Here is a 19,342-nt window from a genome sequence, read left to right as displayed (position 1 = left end):
AGCATGGAAGAAGTTTAACCAAGAAGATCACTTTCTTCTTCTTTTTTTTTTTTTTTTGCTTATTTTTCAAATTATTGATAAATAAACTATAATATTAATTGAAATACGTATAGAGTAGAATACATGTCATCCAAATTTGAACATTGGAAGGAGAGAGAGAGAGAGAGAGAGGGAGAGTGAAGAGACCAATGGACTAAGAGGAGCCACCCAGCACCTGCCGTTAAATGGCGGGCAGATGGGTGGCATATAATAGACAGTATGTGTACGTCACTGTGTTCTATTATTGTTCATATACTTTTGTTTGACTGATTTTCGGTCTAGGGTCTGTTTGGGTCCTCTGATGAGTTGCAGTTACTTTTAAGCTTCAGCTTTCCTTGTTGGGCTTAGATTAGAGGGTACTGTACTAGGTCTTGCTATATATTGTTTGGCTCTACTATAACATACCAATTAGTTTTTTTGTTTCAAATAGTTTAATATATAATCAATTTATATAAGTAAAACCCAAACTGTATTAATCAACAATTTAAATTAATTTATTTCGGTCGTTTTAATTGGGTGTAGAAAAAAAATTGTGATTTAATTGGTAGATATTTTTATAATTATGTGATTGAAATTTTGGGATATAAAGACATTATTTGCATGTTTTTGTGTCAGCAAACATAGAACCGCTTTGGTTTGTTTAGGGTACAGAGATAGGCATATAGATATAGCTTGACCTTTGTTTGGTCATAAGATTGGCATAGGTGGTACTTCGTATTCGTATATATCAAAATTGAAATTTCCCTTTCGCCTATTATATGCCTCTTGTCTCTAAATTCTAAATATTGTACACATTTATTATTAACGAATTGCTCATCCCATGCCAACAAGGTATTAATTAAAATAATAAGTGAATTTTTTTTTTTTTATAAATATGAAAATATGAATATAATTTACTAAGTTGATTAATTATGGTTGAATTTGAATTTTGAGACATTTATAATATTAACGAGCTAAAATTTATTGATATGTATTTTTTAAACATTTTGCTTCATTATAATTATTGTTATTTCACCTATAATAAAAAATTTTCTCTCTCTTCCCCTTTTCTAATTTGTTATTCTGTATTATAGATTTTTTTAATTAAGATCTTGTAAAAAAAATAAAAATGGTTACTTAAGAACAATTTGACTGATTTTGAATTTAATATAGTTCAATTTTCATTTTTCTTAAGAATAATTCTTTTTTTTTTTTAATTTGATGGAATTCTTAGAATAAGTTGCACTGTTAAATTAGAGAATAATAATTATATATGCATTTAATATTTCTTTTTTACAGTTATTAAATTTAAGATGTTACGTTATAAATTTCCATTATTAGAAAAGAAAGTAAAATACAGCTAAAGCTAATATAGTAGGGCTCGGATATCTACACGTCCAGTGAAGTTGTTGGGTGGTTTGGTTATAGACCTCCAAAGAAGAAGATATCAGATGCGCGGCACGTGATTGCTGGCAGGTCAGGTTAGGATTAAGAATCCTATGCCACGTATTACAATTTCTTACAGGTGGCATTACTTGTGGCCAAAGACTCTTTTGACTTTGATCCCTATGGCCTCAGGTGCTGTGCAGACACATACAGCCTATGAACCCTAAATGCACCTTTTTTTTATTTTTTATTACTTTCTTTCACGTCATTGGACACAATTGTCTATCCACCCCTTCCTCGTTAGAGCATATCTAATGCAGTTTCAATTGAATTACTATTATTTAATTACTATATTAAAAAAATTTTTTTAAAAATAATTTTCAATGCCAATATCTATTTGATATCAAAAGAGCCTTAAGATCATCGTCCAAAGACGGATCATGTCATAAAATATATCCTGAGTTGCCTTCCTGGCTAATTCAATACACTTAGCCAATAATGAGCGGGGGGTTTGACACGTGGACCATAGGATTCCTGCCACCTAATAATATAACTTGAGCAATTCCCATGCAAAAGACAAAAATCTCCGGTTAGTTAGTCGTTACCATCCTTTACGTTATTCACAACCAAAACCTACAAACATTATCCACCAGTTATATTCTGCTTGTTGTTTGCTGTTTGCTTTCTACTATGAACTGTGAACTATGGATGTTCTTGATTTGGTTTGATTCGGTCTAAAAGTTTTATATAAACCAAATCAATGACGATGGTTTAGATCAATTTGGATGGTTTGAGCAGTTTAATTATAACGGTGATTGATCAACACCACACTTGAATTATCTCTGATTATTCTCAGTTCATAACTTGGAGGGTCATTGACATGTGACTTGTACTTAAATTAATTTGGCTACAATAAACCACATATCTTATTAATTAATATATACTTAATTAGGCATTATGCCCTTCTAATATTAAATTTAACTCTAACCATAACTAAATTAATACTATATTAAATTTTTTTTTATTATAGTTTTTAAAAGAATTAGACATCAATTAAAAAAAAAAAAAAAAGACTACGATTCTCTCTTGATTAACTCTTATAAGATGGTGAATTTAGAGCCGAGTCAGGAGTGGCGGAGTAGCCTCTATCCCTAGCTCTAAATTTTTTCTCTAGAATTTTCTATTTTGGTTTTTAAAAAAAACAATTTTTTTTATTTAATTGCCTTAATTTTTAAAAAACGTGTATTAAATTTGTCATTATTCAAATTAATAGATAATATTTTTTTAAAAAAAATTAATAGAAAATATTTAAAAGTGGGTGTAAAAATTACGAAAATTAGATAAATTTTACTCTGGATCTGAGTAGAGAGATAAGTGTAAAACAAAGTTGAAACGTTGGTGGATTTAGTAAACGGTCAAAGAAGATGGAAATTGTGGCATGCGTGCATGGCTAAAGCAAATTGGTTTTGAAGTAATCAAGGCCACACGGTTGGTCACTTGGACTCATCTTGTTAATTATTTATTAATCACTCTTTAATCAAATCTTTAATTGAAATCCCCGATAAAGCTCACACTTAATTTACTAATTACATGCTTTATAGTAACAAACAACTTTGGAAAAATCACTTTGTACAGCTACGTGTCTTCTTTTGGGCTCTGTATATTTTTTTTAAACAGAATTTCCAAAAAGAAAATCAAATAGCCTGTGATTGACATGGATCCAGTTATATTTTGGGCTCTGTCTAAACTATGCTTTAAGACTGACTAGTCGTTTTCAATGTTTGAAAACTCTACGACATTGTCGTTCTCTTCACTAGAAGATCATTCTCACAAAAGAAATCAACTTGCACTTGAGAGAAAGCATTGGTTTTATTTGGAATTCAAATCATTGAACTATATATAACAAAAGAGATGGCAAAGAAATCCAACTTCAACTTAATTAATACTAAAAGAGAAAGCGGTAATTAAATTTAAAAACTCTCCTTTTAGGTCCTTAAGTTATTGAGGCATATATATATATAGATAGATATAATCAAATTTAGAGTTCATCTCTGCGAGAATCGGGTGATTTCTTGTTGTCTGAGCTATTCTTGATAGGGTAAGAGGCCTCCAAAGTTATACCACACAGTCCCTCTTCTGCATCAATCCCTCTTTCCATTCTTATGTAACCATTCTCTCCCCAATCACTTCCCCATGAATTCTTCACTATCCAATACTTTGTGCCATCTAGTGTTGTGCCATATCCCACAAGTGCTACCCCATGGTTTAGCTCTGTCCCGCAATCTCCAGTGAATACTCCCTGCAACAACAAGAGAAACAAAATTTTCAGGGAATGAAAAAACTATATCATAGGGTCTGTTTGATTCAGCTGTACAGTTTCCTATTGAATAAAAAAACTTGCCTCATAATAGAATTGCATATCTTTTCCGCCTGCATCTATTGCAATAGATACTGGTTGGTTAGCAACAGCTTTCATCAATGCATTCTCGTCGTTTTCTGGCACCATTTCGTATCCATCAATTTGCACAACAGGAGCATTCATCTACAACACCAAGAAAGATATATAATCCCTTCACTTGTGCATAGAAACATATACGTACACTGAAAAAGTTGAGTTATAGATCAATATTAAACTCAGTTAACCTTGTTTGAGTCACAGGATCCATCTCTAGCAGTATAAGGATAGGTAGTCTCTGCGGTTATTCCACCAATTTTCTTAATGAACTTGAATGCCTGTTCCATTAATCCTCCATCACAGCCATGGTTGGCAGAGCTGCAATCAACCAACTCTTGCTCTGATAGAGAAACTAATTCTCCTGTTTTGATTTTGTTAATACCCTCCACTGCTGCCACACTTGAAAATGCCCAACAGCTACCTGTATAGCATAAAAATCATTGATTTTAATATTTATAAACACAAGAGTTAAGAGTGTCATTTAAAGATCTAGTGATTATAAGTTCAAAATTATTACTAAAAATACTGAAAGCTGAAATTTATGACTTGAGAAACTCACCACATTTGCCTTGATCCTTTACACCAGTGACTGCTCCTTTCTTTCTCCAATCAACGGAAGGTGGAAGATCAGTGTTGTGGTGGCTAAACCCAGTTTTCTGACGAGACCCATGTAGCATCCTGAAGTGGCTAACCTTAGAGCCTCCATAATGTTGCAAGAACTCATGATTAGTCATATCCGCAAACTTATTCAATCTCAATTTATAAGGCTTATCCTTCTGGTTAACGTTATGAATATGCTTCAAATTTTCCTTGAACACATTGTATCGCTGCTTTTTCTCTGTCAGGCTACGAGAGATTGTGTGATGGCTTCTCCACCGCTCGTACAAGTTCCAAAGACTCTCTTCCGACGCTAAGTCTGCTTCTTGGTAATCCAAACTTTCAGCTATCTTAAAAACTAGCACTAATGAAACGGCAAACAAGATTATATTTCTTGCACCCATAATATCTAAACCTACTATAAATCAAGAAAAGGGTTACCAAAGTCGGGAATTCTTGATTTTCTTTGTTGGCTTAGCAATGAAATTGCAAGGATGTGTTGAATTGTATATATAGCCATGGAGAAGAGATGAGGGTTATAGCCTTTTTGAGAGCTTTAACCAAAAATTGAGCAGAAAAAGGTTACGGCTATGCAACAGAAAGAAAACGTGACTTCAGACAATCAAAGAGAAGTGTTGGAGTATAAGTCATTAACAGATTTAAAGAAAAAGAAGAGGAGAAAAGGTGCTGCTCTTTTTGGTGGTTAGTTGTTTGTAATGGTGAAGTTAGGTCATGTTGGGTCCATTCTTGAATTAGCATGCTAATCTCGTTCCTTTTCTTAGCTTATTTGGAGAAGGTGACGAATTGGTTTCTTCTTTTGCAGAAGAAGGTGATAATTGATTATGTATATACACAACAGTGGATTCAGAAAATTTTGTTTTTGTCACTATAAAAATAACAATGAACATCCTAGTATATTTGTGGATTGATCAAAGGACAATTTTTTCTTCACTTTCATTCTCTCTTCTCCATCTACACTTCCCCTTTCATTTATTAAATATTGTAGTACATTATATTATAATATTAGTTTAATAGCTGAAACCAAATCAATTAATAAATAAATTATCAATGATTTAAGTCTTCAAAAAAATCAACTTTAGGTTTCCAAGGAGTGGTTCAGATTTCATTATAAATTAATTTTCAAATATTGGAATATGAAAATTTTGAATGTAATAGTTGAGGTGGTGGAATGTGCAATATTTTTTATCACTATAATTTGATCTCCGCCTGTTTGTTACAGATAACAGAGAACTTGTATCTGTAAGAGATTTAGCAACCGTATAGTCATATAGATGGCATCAGAGTTTCTTGATTATTGGTATTTGGTATAAAGAAAAGAGAAAGATAATGCATATCCCCAAGTTTGGTTCTATTAAATTACTTAAAAACTTTCTGTCATTTTTGTGGTTAAGCGACTGACTAAATAGTAATTCAATAGTAAATAACTAAATATAAGAGATTAAACAGTAATAATATGTTAAATGTGAAGGATAGAATAGTGAGATATCATTGGTATTTACCGGCAAAAGTAGCACCATTTAGATGGAAGGACTAATTAGTTTAATGGAACCAAACCTCAAGATCTTCGCAATAATTTCTCAAACAGTAAGGACGAAACAGAAATTTCAGTCAGAGAGGAACTACATATATCACTCAGAAAAAACTAAGGTAACTCAATCTATCACGTCAATTATAAACTAAATTTATCAAATCGATGCATGCTATAGATCCATGACCAATAAATACTTGTTAAACTCATTTCAAAACGTCCTATAGTTTTCTAACAATGAAAATGTTAATTGTTCTTCACAGTACAAGTCTCAGGTAGAGTTTAATGTAAGTGATAAGTAAAATTTCATAAAATTGCATTCCATTCTACAAAATGACTTTGCTAGATTTCCCACTCATTCTTTAACAGATAACTGAAATTCTATGCTTCTAAAAAAGGATCAAATCGCATGTTATCATATCAAGAAACTCTGAAACATCCAAAGATAAGCAAACATTTCCAATGATGCCTCCCGCTGAAAATTCAAAAGGAAACCATTGGAAAGAAGCATAATAAATCACTACTATCTATTTTTATAATGCTAACCCTAAAATAAGCAATTTATGATCATCGCATGTCGGGCATCATTGCTCATGACAAAAAGATAGCAGAAATGAGAACAGGCAGCTGCGGATGAGAGTCGCATCCACTAGCAATAGAACAAGTTCAGTTGCGAAGAAACCTTTTCCCTCCGGAAAGTCTAGTTCACACAAATTTATGTGAATTTGTTACATTGAGGACCCCAAGAATCAAGCAAACATATGAATTCATTTATCAATGTACTAATATATAGTATTTGCTCATTCCAAACATACACTATATTGTTCTTATCAACTAATGAGGGTAGGCATGATGATAATCTCATAATCATGGTAATTAGAGCAAAAGAAGGATCTAATTGAAAATAATTCTTAGGGTAATAATCACTTTTTCATTTTTCAGTTAAGTAGCCATATAAGCATCAAGCAATAGAAATCCTCTTTTCCATATAGATTCCCGAAGATTAACAAGGTTTTCAAAGGAAATATACTATTGGCCATCTATCTTAAAGCTAAAATGAGTTTACTTGTGAAAGATTTCATATATAAATTAAACGATTACTGCAAAATGATGATTGACAGGGATACTATTTAAACAACTCAACTTCTAGAGCATATTTAACAGAGAATTTTTCATAGATACACACTACATTAAACATTTGTTTGAAGGGAATTCTTATTACTTATTTGGCAAAACAATACACAACACTTTAGCATGCCTTTTCTACTGCATTGTGATGCAAAAAGTGAAACATATTAGCAAATAGGGATTACATGTATCAGTCCTATATGGACAGCTAAAGCATAACCTCCTGTTTTTCCATATGCAATAGGTTATATGTCAAGGTTGATAATTTCATTTCACATAGAGCTGTTCTTTAGCTTTTTTAGAAAAATAAATAAAAGTTACAATTGGAACACAACAAAGAGCAGAGAAAATTACAGATTCCACAAACTTCAGATTATAAAATCAAGATGGGAATTGATAAAACAGAAGAACAAAATGCCTGTGACAATTGTAGCCATCAGCTCATCAAACTTATGCTTGTGGTAAGTTAATTACAACCAAAAACAGAAAATTAAAGTAAAACAAGTGCCAATACGAAGGAAATACAAACAACGCCACATTAAGCAAGAGAATCTTCCCTTTCTTTGGCTTGTTTAAGCAGCTCTTCCCTCACTCTCCTGATCTCCGCTTCCTTCTCCATTCTCTCCTTCTGTCAACAATAAAAACGTCTTTGAGTCTTGAAATTTTAAAAAAGACCAAAAATTTGAACTTAAAAATCTCCATAACCCGACAAGTTATAAAATTTTTAGGGTTTTTCATTAAGTAAGATTAAATTGAATAAAAAACGCACCTTTTCGTCTTGATGGAGGGCTATCCAGACATGAAGCTTGTCCATAGATTGCCAGAAAATGAAGGCACCTAGTGTCATCGCGAAGTACGTTGCCACTCTCACCATTTTTCTTCTCTTACTTTTCTTTCTTGCTGTACAGAGAGGAGATTTTTGGGCTTTGTTGATCTATTCACGGTTAAACCGGGCGTTGAACTAAACGACAATACGACTACATTTGTTAAAATGGCAACTAATCGTCGTTCATAATAAACGACCCTTATCCACTTCATGTCGATAAGTTTAAAAAGCCTGTCGTTTTAAGGTTCCTGTACTAGCATTTGCCGAAGACATGAACCAGATGCTCTTATTTTTTGTTCTTTTTCTTATTTGTATTTTAAAATTTGGCCTAAAACCAACTGCTCATTGACAAGAAGGTTAAAGTTAATTATTTTTCAATATTGTTTTGTTTTTTTTTTTTGGAACCAATGGCAAGAACAAGAAAGGGAACAGACAGGAAGTTTTCCAGGTTTCTATGCCGACCTTGTCCTTCATGGGCTCTGAATTAGTCACTGAAGTTAAAATGAAGAATTCTTGGAATGTTGGCCTTTTGTGCTTCACTACTCAAAATAGATTCTTTGTTATACACAGAACAGGATAAATGATATATGAATTTCATTACAGACAAGAAATGTTAGTTAAATTTCATCTTATAATGTCCTTATGTGCTCAATTAATACTCAAAAATACAGAAAATAAAGTTGTTGGAATTATAGAAAGCAACATTCTAATGGAAATATAGTATCTTACCATCATATATGCCGGCTTTTTAAAAAAATGGCATCAGGCAACATTTTAAATAAAGAATCTGAACTGAATATTATCAGAAATTGCATGAATATACTGATATGGGGACTAAAGGGAGCTTCTTTCGTTATGCAGATTGGATAGACAAATTTCTTATGTTATTTGGAATTTTGGGCAGCATTGGAGATGGATTATTGACACCACTTACAATGTACACTCTTAGTGGTTTAATTAATGAATATGCAACATCTGAATCCGGTACCGGTATATCTCTCTCCATTGAAGTAGTAGACAAGGTATATATAGTCAGATTTTTTGTTTCCTTTCTTGATGTTATTTTGCTTATTTGCCCAACCAAATAGCTTACAAGCTGCCCTGTATTTTTCTTTTGCAGTATTCTCTGAGGCTGCTTTATGTTGCCATCTTTGTTGGAATATCTGCTTTCCTAGGTGTCTGCAGTTTGAGAAATTTTTTAAATTTTCTTGATTTCAATTATGGTATAAGCATATTGTTATTTGGTTAATTAGAAGGGAGCAAAATAAGAATCTGCATACCACAATTCTGTAGTTAACTTTGAATGGTATGTTTATTATTTTTATTGTTATTATGCAGAAGGAACTTGTTGGACAAGAACAGCAGAGAGACAGACATCTCAAATGAGAATGGAGTACCTAAAATCAATACTGAGGCAAGAAGTTGGTTTCTTTGACAAGCAAGCTACTTCTCATAGCACATTCCAAGTCATTTCTGCCATTTCCACCGATGCTCATTCAATCCAAGACACCATAGCTGAGAAGGTCTTGGAACTTCATTAGCATTATATGTGATTTCCTTGTTCTAATTAATTTTAAAATGATAGAAAGAATTTTTCTTTTTTTGGCTGCAGATACCTAATTGCCTAGCTCACCTGTCATCATTCATCTTTAGCTTTGTAGTCTCATTCACACTTTCATGGAGATTAGCATTGGCAACTATGCCATTCACAATCATGTTCATCATTCCAGGAGTTGTATTTGGGAAACTACTAATGCACGCAGGGATAATGGCGAAAGAGGCCTATGCAATTGCTGGTGGAATTGCAGAACAAGCAATCTCATCAATCCGTACTGTTTATTCATATGTTGGAGAGCATCAAATACTAGATAAATTTGGAAATGCACTTGAAAAGAGTATGAAGCTTGGTATTAAGCAAGGGTTTACAAAGGGATTATTGATAGGAAGCATGGGTATGATTTTTGCAGCTTGGGCTTTTCTTGCTTGGGTTGGCAGTGTTCTTGTTACTGAAGGAGGAGAAAAAGGCGGTGCTGTTTTTGTTTCTGGAACCTGTGTCATCTTGGGAGGAGTGTGAGTACTATTTTGTGTATTTGAAGTTTTAGTATTTTCAATTGTAAATATCCATAATCTTAATTGTTTGTATATCAGGTCTATCATGAGTGCACTTCCAAATCTTTCTTTTATCTCAGAAGCAACAATTGCAGCCACTCGAATTCAAGAAATGATTGACCAGATTCCACCCATAGACTCCGAATACGAAAAAGGGAAAATGCTACAAAGTCTGAGAGGAGAAATTGAATTTAGGAAGGTCGACTTCAGTTATCCATCGCGGCCAGATACTCCAATTTTGCAAGGATTTAATCTTAAAGTGCAAGCAGGTAAGACAGTAGGTCTTGTTGGAGGCAGTGGTTCAGGAAAGTCCACAATCATTTCTTTGCTTGAAAGATTTTATGATCCTACTAGAGGAGATATTCTCCTTGATGGCTACAAAATAAAGAAACTGGAGCTTCAATGGTTGAGATCTCAAATGGGACTGGTTAATCAAGAGCCAGTTCTCTTTGCAACATCTATAAAGGAGAACATTTTATTTGGTAAGGAAGGAGCTTCTAATGAACTTGTTGTGAAAGCAGCTAAGGCTGCAAATGCTCATGAATTCATCCTTAAATTACCTGATGGATACGAAACACAAGTAAGCAGCAATTAATGTTCTTCTTCACTTAATCAATTGGAAATTTGTATTTTTAAATTATAGACACCTGCAGGTAGGACAATTTGGAGTTCAGTTGTCCGGAGGGCAAAAGCAAAGGATTGCCATAGCCAGGGCTTTAATTAGAGATCCAAAGATACTGTTGCTTGATGAAGCTACAAGTGCTTTGGATGCAGAATCTGAAAGAATAGTACAAGAAGCATTAGATAATGCTTCAGTAGGAAGGACAACAATTATTGTTGCTCATCGCCTTTCTACAATTCGTGGGGCTCATTTGATTGTTGTTCTTCAATCGGGAAGAGTAATCGAATCAGGTTCTCACAATGAACTAATGCAAATGAAAAATCGAGAAGGTGGGGCTTATAGTAAAATGGTGCAACTGCAGCAATCAACAGCACAAGAAGAAACTACTTACTCTCCATCTCACTCAACACAACAAACAAGCCATCGGACACAATCTGCACTACATACTAGTCCAGTCTATGCCTTCAGCCCCGCGTTGTCATACTCTTCCAACTACTCAATACAACAAACACAATCTCCAATACATAATAGTCCTGCCTATGCCTTCAGCCCTGTGTTTTCAGTGACTATGACACACTCATTCCTAATGGATTCATATGACCAAAATGAAGGGAACAAGTTGAACAAAACCTTCCATTCTCCTCCTTCACAATGGCGCTTGCTAAGAATGAATGCACCGGAATGGAAAAGAGCATTTCTCGGGTGCCTTGGTGCTGCCGGATTTGGAGCAGTTCAATCAGGTCATGCCTATTGTCTAGGATCAATTGTCTCTGTCTACTTTCTTGATAACAATTCTGAAATCAAATCAGAATCAAGAACCTATTGCTTCATCTTTTTAGGCCTAGCAGTTGCCAGTTTCTTCACCAATCTTCTTCAGCATTACAATTTTGCAATCATGGGAGAACGATTAACTAAAAGGGTCAGAGAAAAAATGCTTGGCAAAGTCTTCACGTTTGAAGTTGGATGGTTTGATGAAGAGGAGAATACTAGTGCTGCTATTTGTGCGCGGTTAGCTTCTCAGGCTCAGTTGGTTCGATCCCTTATTGCAGATAGAATGTCTTTGCTTGTTCAAGTTTTCTTTAGCGCTTCCATTGCCTTTGTTCTTGCTCTAATAATCTCATGGCGAGTAGCCATTGTTATGATTGCCATTCAGCCACTAATTGTAGGAAGCTTTTATTCAAGAAGTGTGCTAATGAAAAGTATGTCTACAAAAGCTGAAGAAGCACAAAATGAGGGAAGTCAAGTAGCAACTGAAGCTGTCATTAACCATAGGACTATTACTGCATTTTCATCTCAGAAGAGGATATTGGAGTTTTTTAGACAAGCAATGAAAGGGCCTAAAAAGGAAACAGTAAAGCAATCATGGCTTTCAGGTTTTGGTCTGTTTAGCTCTCAGTTTTTCACAACAGCTTCTGTAGCTTTGACATTTTGGTATGGAGGAAGGTTAATGGCAGAAGGAAAAATATCATCCAAACGCCTTTTTCAAGTGTTCTTCATTTTGATGAGCACAGGTAAAAATATTGCAGATGCAGGAAGCATGAGTTCTGATCTAGCTAAAGGCAGCAATGCTATCAGATCAGTTTTCGCAATTCTTGATAGGAAAAGTGAAATAAACCCCGATAATCCAAATGGGATTAAAGTCAAAAGAAGTATTAAAGGCAACATAGAATTAAAGAACATAATTTTCTCCTACCCTGCAAGGCCTAACCATATGATTTTCAATGACTTGAGCCTCAAAATTGAAGCCGGACAGACAATGGCACTTGTTGGTCACAGCGGTTCAGGAAAATCCACCATTATTGGGTTAATCGAAAGATTTTATGACCCAAAAAGTGGATCAATTCTAATAGATGATCACGACGTCAAGAGCTACAACTTGAGGAATTTGAGGTCACACATTGCGCTAGTGAGTCAAGAACCAACCCTTTTTGCAGGAACAATATGCCAAAATATCATTTATGGTAGAGAAAATGCTACAGAAGCTGAAATAAGAGAAGCTGCAATGCTAGCCAATGCACATGAATTTATAAGGTATATATATCCATATTAACCATCTCACGCTCAAAAAAACACTCATTTTAACAAGAAAAAGTCGTAATTTTTGTTTTCTTTCTGCAGTTCCATGAAAGATGGATATGAAACATATTGTGGAGAAAGAGGAGTACAGCTATCAGGAGGGCAAAAACAAAGGATAGCATTGGCTAGAGCAATATTAAAGAAGCCAAAAGTCCTTCTATTGGATGAAGCAACTAGTGCACTTGATAGTGTATCAGAAAATCTAGTCCAAGAAGCACTAGAGAAGATGATGGCTGGGAGAACTTGTGTGGTAGTTGCACACCGATTGTCTACGATACAAAAGGCAGATACCATTGCCGTGGTAAAGAATGGAAAGGTTGTAGAAAAAGGATCACATTCTGCTTTACTAGCTATTGGACGCCATGGCTGCTACTACTCTCTCGTCAGGCTACAAGCAGCTACTCACACAAGCGTGTAGATCAGATTACATGTGCATTTATTGAAATCCAATCTTTTTTTTTTCAGGTGAGTTTAAAGACACTAAGGCATATAATGAGTTTAGGATAACAAGAATATTAAATCAGGCAAAAACAATATCGGAGAACAACAATCAATGCTCCAGTACTTCCCCCAGCCAAATCCAGAAAACGGGAAAGAGCAGGCAGAACAAACAATTGATAATACCTATAAATTATTTCCATCGAATGACAATGGCCAAGAAACCATGCTCTGTTAATGCAAGAACATTAAATAAGCCAGCTCAACAAAACTGAACTATATAAAAACCCCAAGAAAACATGGTCATAAAGCAATCTCTGGTGCATGGCACAACTGATAGGATGTCGCGTGACATGCTCTTCGATCCCTATGAGACAACATATAGTTGATCTCCAGAGAATAACTTGAAGTTGTTCAACAAACACCCTATTATACAACACAAACACAATGAAGCTAAAAGAAGCATTGTAATTGAGCGAACTAACGCGTTACTACAGAAAAGGTTTGCAATGTACATGAGAAGAGGAAATAAAACAATGAAAAAACAGAGCGAGTACATATTCTCATCTGATGGTATCTATCACAACGAGTGTGAAGTGTTAATCTTCAAGAAGGAAACCGCTACCCTTCATACAGAAATACAAGAAAACTGAGGACTAATAAGCAAAGCTATAAACCATACTATACAAACCAGAAAAACATGATTTATACAACAAATCAAGAACAATACATAAGCAATCCCAAGACTTGATTCTCAAAGACAAAACAAAGAATACACAGGCCGCGTTGTACACAAAACGCTACATCCAACTGTACAAACTGGAAAATCTGATTTATACAACAAATCATCTAGAACAATACATAAGAAATCCCTATCTTGATTCTCAAAAGACAAAACATAAAGAATACACAAGCAGTAACACATCAGGCCTGGAGAGGAGGAGCAAAAAAAAGACCAAGACAATCAATAGTCTTTTGCTTCCAACCCGGGACCAAGTTGCTTCTTTCATTGCTAAAATTTTTTTTCATCTGGTGATATAACGCAGGGTCTTCCAAATCCTACTTGGGGAGATTTGATTCATTCCGAATTCTTTAATTCGGAATGAAGCAGCTGCAACATTGCATCGAACTTGTATCTTATTGCTCCTAATTTACATAATAGCGATGGACACTACTGAAAAACTCTCAGGAAGTATATCCTTGAACATTAGGCTTCAATAAATGTTACAATGAACGAAATAAGGTGAGGAATCCTATCCGTCATTACAAAATATTATCAACTCCTTGTTAACTCTTCTAAAACATAGATATAACAGGAGAAGTTACAAGACATGAAATGAGTACAAATGCTAGCCTCAAAATTGTGACAAAGCTTTTACAAGCTCAGTAAAGAACAAGAAAATTGTCACTATACAAAAATAAAGTAGGGAATTACAGGAGGTGAACCTAATATACCTACACATTTACATGAAATAAACACAATGGTTATATCCCAAAACTTATCACTGACGTCTCAATATTTACAGCTTCATGAATACAAATCTTTTTAGATACATTCTCGCATGAGCATTATTTACACATTCTTATGTGGTGCTTGTGGGAGAAAGTGTGTAAACCAAAAACGGTCAAGGCTTCTTTTGCAAACTTGATAGATCAAAACCATTATGGAAGAAATCCAGTGAAGCAGCCCATCTAACAAATCTTCCTCCAGGCAACTAACCCATTCCACTCCCTGGATGGATGATAAAAGAAAACCCCTAAGTCAATAGTTGACAAACAAACCTCCCCATGTAACTCCCTAGCTCATCAGTTCTAATCATATTACCATGATTTATGTTTATATACTTCCCATATTCTTAGATTAAGTTACTCAAACTGCACATTAAGCTATTGCTTCTGTTAAAGCATGAGATTCATGCATCAATTAGAATAGGTAATACTGTATCACTACAGCACAAGTACAACAAATCAACAAAACTGGACCTAATAAGAAAGTACAAATAGAGGCAACTTATATTCAGTACTGAATGGCCTACAAACCCCAAAAGGATTATAAAAACGCTCATGCAAATAATATATGAAAAAATATATTTATCTATCCTCACCTAATCAAAAGCAAATCAATATAAAAGCACAAGATATAACCGCCACACATAGCAAAAAAAGGCAGTTTTAATTAGCCAAGAAAAAATGTCAAAAAAGAAGAAGAAAAGATAACAGAATAAGTCATATTGAACAAAACCAACTGGGTAGGGCTTCTTAACTTATGGCGTGTGCCATATTGACATGGACATCAACAGAAGAGAGCAAAAGAAGACACACAAACCATAGTTCTTTGAAACCAGAATTCAAACAAGACCAAGACAAAGATTCAATTTTTTTCTTTTTTACAAAATAAAATTCTATCTTAAACAATAAAACAGGGGACAGCACATAAATTATCCATATAACTCTGCACTACTATCTAGATTATCCATAAATTATAACATCACATCAGAGTTCAAGCTTCCACCTAATAATGGAAATATCAAAGAATAAATTTAGAAAATGCACCACCCATCATGAAGGACTATCAAATAAGACAAGATGGCTTCAACTGTTTCAAAGTCACAGGCCCTCAAAGAGAGCATTCAGGAAACTGCATATCCAAAGGGATGCTCAGATGCAGGATATTTAAGTCCATCCCCACAAAGGATATCCACATTGGCATCGACTAGGAGTTGGTAATGTTTTAAGGCACAAAAATATTAAGTTCCATCTAAAAATGTTTTTTCAAATGCAGTAGGAAAGCAACACATTATCTATTGTTCTCTGTTATCCATACTACTAGAACTTACTTCTTCCTCCAAGAAGTTGCCTCTGCATTCGAGGTCACTGTAGCTCAGCCCAAAAACATGGTGCATGCATTGTAGCAGAGCAAAGGAGACAGGCCAAGAAAGCAAATACAGAATGTTGAGCCTTGCAAACCCATCCAAGAAAATTAACTGAATAAACGTATCAGAATATCATTCTGCTGGTAGGCGCCTCCTCTTTCCATAATCTGCATCCCTCGATCGAGACCTGTAATCTTCTTCTGGCACAGCTCGGGACCTGGTCCGAGATTTTGAAGAAGATTGCCCTCTATCCCAGTCATCTTCATAACCAGAGTCACGCTCTCTTTGCCGATGCTCTCGATAACTATCTTTTTCTTCCCGGTACCTTTGGTCCCTGTGCTCTCTTTCCCTGTGCTCTCTTTCAGACCTGTCCCACTCATGTTCCCTCTCATCACGGTGCCTCCTATCAGAGTTCCCAGACCAATCACGCTCAGGAACCCGTTCCTTTTCCCTAGAAGCAGCACTGGAACGTGCCCCCTTTTCATTGTTCACCTCTCCGTAGCCATATTCAGAAGCTCCATCATCGCCGCCGTAACTTGACTCCCTTGTTCGTCTACCAGGTTCTTCTCCCCATCCACTCATGCTTGTGTCAGACCACATTCCAGCATTTGGCCCATCCATTCCAGAGGGACCCATCATTCCCATACCATTAGGTGCCATTCCACGGCCAAAGAAGGCTGGATTCACATGAGGAGCCACACCAGCAAGACCCATTGCATTAACCGCTGGAAACGAAGGAAGCATGCCTGGAAAACCAGGACCTGCAAATCCTCCATAAGCAGCTCCTCGGCCCATATATGTTGGATCAAATCCAGCTCCCATCATATTTTGTGGAGGCATCATACCACCAGCAAGTCCACCAAAAGCAGGACCCACCAAGCCTTGTCCATAGCCTCCGCCATTGGCACCACTTCCAACTCCACCAGCACCTCCAATCATATTCTTGGGACCCATAGCTCCTCTTCCTCTCATTGGTCCTCCACCCCCAGGACCTCTATTCATCATTCCCTGTCCACCTCGTCCCCACCCACCTCTTCCAAAGTTCCTCCCAGCATCTCCACCTTGATAATTCATATTATCACCTCTTCCCGCACCATCATTCATAGGCCTCCTTCCCTGATTCTGTGTCTGAGACTGGCCTTGGGTTTTGTTCATGTATGAAGCCCCCATCTGCTTTAATGTTTGTGGAGAAGCAAAGGCCACAACACAAGGTCGCCCATTGAAGACATGTCCATTCATTCCCTCCTTGCACGCAGCCGCAGCAGCGGCATCATAAAATTCAACTTGGCAAAAGCCTTTAGATTTACCACTAGCTCTCTCATCAAAGAACTTTATCTCCTTCACCCTTCCATATTGGGATAAAACACTTTCAAGCTCAGCATCAGTTGTCCACCAATGTAATTCCCCAACAAACAACACGGTTGAACCATTTTCTACCGGTGGCCGGATTTGATTTTCATTAACTGTTGGACGATTGACATCCATATTGATACTGATTTGATTCCCAGGCAACTGTGGCATGCCTCTTGGACCAGTGGCAGCAGTATTTGGCACAGGTGCAGGCTCATTGGCAGTCTTTCTACTCATATCAGAAGGATCCACCCCAATGTTGGAGGGTACTGATGATGATCCATGAAACCCTATATTTCGGGCTTGAGCATCATGAGTCATCTCCATGACTCTCCCCTTTTGTGCAATGGAAGACCCATCTGAGTAGGCAACAGATCCCATTTCAGGCCCCTTAACACCCATGGGAACATCTTTTGGCTCAGGAAAATGTGTTCCAGGATCAGAATATTTCCCCTCAACAGCAACCTCAGGAATTTTTAGTCCTTGTGAACCCCCTGTTTCAACTTTTGATTCGTTAACATTCTGTGTTTGGAATCCTCCACTGCCCACACTAGTAGGGGGTGGTGGAACCTGAGATTGGTGCATCTGCAGGAAATTCTCTCCAACATTGACATCATTATAGAGATCATCATATTCATCATCTTCCCCCATCTCTTCTTCTGCAAGTGCAGGTATGGCACCACTTCCCTGATATTGCATCTTCTGATTCCCTCCATACTCCTCATCTTCATAATCTATTTGCTCATCAGCCATTGGATCCACTGAAACTGGCAAAGATATATACAACATAAATTCTCTCTATCCCTTCAAATATGCAAACAAAAGCTCATATATTTAACCTAAATAAGAACAATTATAGAATTGATCTCGGTACTACTCACAAATTAGACCATAACCAGAAAAAAGAATATGCTAATGATTAAAGTAAATACAGAAAAAAGAGAGAGGGAAAGAGAGAGACATAGGGATCTACCATAATATCAACAAAAAGCAAAAGATAAAAAAGTGAAAAACTACAATATTGAATGAAATATTAACTACTACAGCCTGGGCTACTTCAGGCTCCAGAATCAAGAAGATTAACAAATTAACTAATCCTGATACCATAGCCGACTTCCGCAAAACTCAAATATCATCATAAAAAGCACTTGTCCATGTCGTTAAAGGCTAAAACAGTAGATTGATAGTATTTATTCCATAGTGTAAATGAAAATATAACAAAAATAGATACCCATGTCATAAAATTACCAAAAAATATTCAAATCCAAGCATCCCCTACCTAAGGTCCAACATGAGATGAAAAATTAGAATAGATATGGTAAAATCGCGAACTCATTTGGTAAATCTAAATACCCAAATTCGTAGATATTATACAATACAAAACCATTAACAATGAACAGGAAAAGCACTGCAGGTAAATAAGAAATCCTTAACTTTGATTTAGCAAAAGCTATTGAAATATTACAGATTCAAACATGAAAAATGCGAGAGAGACTTTCGCTTACTCTGTCCCTCTTCTTTGCCTCAGCCACCAAAGACCATACCAACACAATGGCTTTCCCTTTCTCTCCCTCTCCTTCCTCTCGCTTTCTCTCTATCTCAAGCCTTCTCCACGATTCCTCTTTACTCCTTCGTCTATTTTCTCTTGTCTGATCCTTTCAAGTTTCAACAACCATATCATTTTCATTCTCCGGTCGGTTTTTTTACATTTTCAATAAATTGTTTAGCGGGTCGGGTCTTCCCTGTTGGACCTTGTATGCTAAATCCAACCCAGAAGGTCGGGTTAACGGGTAGGTTTTTGGTTTAACGGGTAGAGTCATCAACACTATTCACACGACACATGCAATTACCTGATTCTACTTTTTTTTTTAAAATGTTTTTATTATTTTTTGAAAATTTTAGATTTTGTGATTTT

The 19,342-nt window shown here is 35.8% G+C and overlaps 4 protein-coding genes across 6 annotated transcripts; 1 reads left to right on the top strand and 3 right to left on the bottom strand.

Moving 5' to 3' along the window:
- Positions 1 to 3,254: 3,254 nt before the first annotated feature.
- On the bottom strand, positions 3,255 to 5,326 carry LOC105644714 (vignain). Its single transcript, XM_089719088.1, has 4 exons — positions 4,419 to 5,326; positions 4,048 to 4,280; positions 3,802 to 3,946; positions 3,255 to 3,699 (listed from the first exon to the last, which is right to left on the bottom strand). Exons 1-4 carry the CDS (start codon positions 4,858 to 4,860, stop codon positions 3,443 to 3,445), a joined length of 1,077 nt encoding a protein of 358 aa, XP_089575214.1. The 5' UTR covers positions 4,861 to 5,326; the 3' UTR covers positions 3,255 to 3,442.
- Positions 5,327 to 7,506: 2,180 nt separating this feature from the next.
- LOC149497303 (uncharacterized) lies at positions 7,507 to 8,062 on the bottom strand. The gene is made up of 2 exons (XM_089719089.1): positions 7,903 to 8,062; positions 7,507 to 7,761 (listed from the first exon to the last, which is right to left on the bottom strand). The coding sequence occupies exons 1-2, from the start codon at positions 8,005 to 8,007 to the stop codon at positions 7,672 to 7,674; spliced, it is 195 nt and encodes a 64-aa protein (XP_089575215.1). The 5' UTR covers positions 8,008 to 8,062; the 3' UTR covers positions 7,507 to 7,671.
- Positions 8,063 to 8,786: 724 nt separating this feature from the next.
- On the top strand, positions 8,787 to 13,274 carry LOC149497302 (ABC transporter B family member 15-like). The gene is made up of 8 exons (XM_089719087.1): positions 8,787 to 8,981; positions 9,080 to 9,134; positions 9,298 to 9,482; positions 9,572 to 10,029; positions 10,108 to 10,648; positions 10,722 to 11,167; positions 11,240 to 12,721; positions 12,809 to 13,274. Exons 1-8 carry the CDS (start codon positions 8,787 to 8,789, stop codon positions 13,182 to 13,184), a joined length of 3,738 nt encoding a protein of 1,245 aa, XP_089575213.1. The 3' UTR covers positions 13,185 to 13,274.
- Positions 13,275 to 13,883: 609 nt separating this feature from the next.
- Positions 13,884 to 19,115, bottom strand: LOC149497301 (uncharacterized). Of its 3 annotated transcripts, XR_016320106.1 has the most exons (3): positions 18,933 to 19,115; positions 16,042 to 18,194; positions 13,884 to 14,936 (listed from the first exon to the last, which is right to left on the bottom strand). XR_016320106.1 is itself a non-coding variant. In XM_089719367.1 (2 exons), exon 2 carries the CDS (start codon positions 18,178 to 18,180, stop codon positions 16,210 to 16,212), a length of 1,971 nt encoding a protein of 656 aa, XP_089575493.1. In that variant the 5' UTR covers positions 18,181 to 18,194; positions 18,893 to 19,115; the 3' UTR covers positions 15,764 to 16,209. The 3 variants fall into 3 exon arrangements, 2 of the variants coding, with proteins under 2 accessions (XP_089575493.1, XP_089575492.1); XM_089719367.1 differs by lacking the exon at positions 13,884 to 14,936 and having other exon boundaries at positions 15,764 to 18,194; positions 18,893 to 19,115; XM_089719366.1 differs by lacking the exon at positions 13,884 to 14,936 and having other exon boundaries at positions 15,764 to 18,194; positions 18,923 to 19,115.
- Between the last annotated feature and the right edge of the window lie 227 nt (positions 19,116 to 19,342).

The sequence above is a fragment of the Jatropha curcas genome, chromosome 3, assembly GCF_041381405.1.
Source record: "Jatropha curcas cultivar XTBG-Jc1 chromosome 3, XTBG_Jcur_1.0, whole genome shotgun sequence".
NCBI lineage: Eukaryota > Viridiplantae > Streptophyta > Magnoliopsida > Malpighiales > Euphorbiaceae > Jatropha > Jatropha curcas.
The sequence above is the reverse complement of the archived record's forward strand: the minus strand, read 5'-3'. Positions and strand labels throughout refer to the sequence as shown.

Bases quoted from the DNA above. Each gene is read 5' to 3' on its own strand.
- LOC149497303 (XM_089719089.1), bottom strand. From the start codon at position 8,007: ATGGTGAGAGTGGCAACGTACTTCGCGATGACACTAGGTGCCTTCATT. The intron at 7,762-7,902 runs GTGCGTTTTTTA...TATTGTTGACAG, and splicing joins CCCTCCATCAAGACGAAAAG to AAGGAGAGAATGGAGAAGGA.
- LOC105644714 (XM_089719088.1), bottom strand. From the start codon at position 4,860: ATGGGTGCAAGAAATATAATCTTGTTTGCCGTTTCATTAGTGCTAGTT. The intron at 3,947-4,047 runs GTTAACTGAGTT...TTGGTGTTGTAG, and splicing joins GATCCTGTGACTCAAACAAG to ATGAATGCTCCTGTTGTGCA. The intron at 3,700-3,801 runs GTTTTTTTATTC...TGTTGCAGGGAG, and splicing joins GCAATTCTATTATGAGGCAA to TATTCACTGGAGATTGCGGG.
- LOC149497302 (XM_089719087.1), top strand. From the start codon at position 8,787: ATGGGGACTAAAGGGAGCTTCTTTCGTTATGCAGATTGGATAGACAAA. The intron at 9,483-9,571 runs GTCTTGGAACTT...TTTTGGCTGCAG, and splicing joins AAGACACCATAGCTGAGAAG to ATACCTAATTGCCTAGCTCA. The intron at 11,168-11,239 runs GTCATACTCTTC...CTATGCCTTCAG, and splicing joins TATGCCTTCAGCCCCGCGTT to CCCTGTGTTTTCAGTGACTA.
- LOC149497301 (XM_089719367.1), bottom strand. From the start codon at position 18,180: ATGGCTGATGAGCAAATAGATTATGAAGATGAGGAGTATGGAGGGAAT.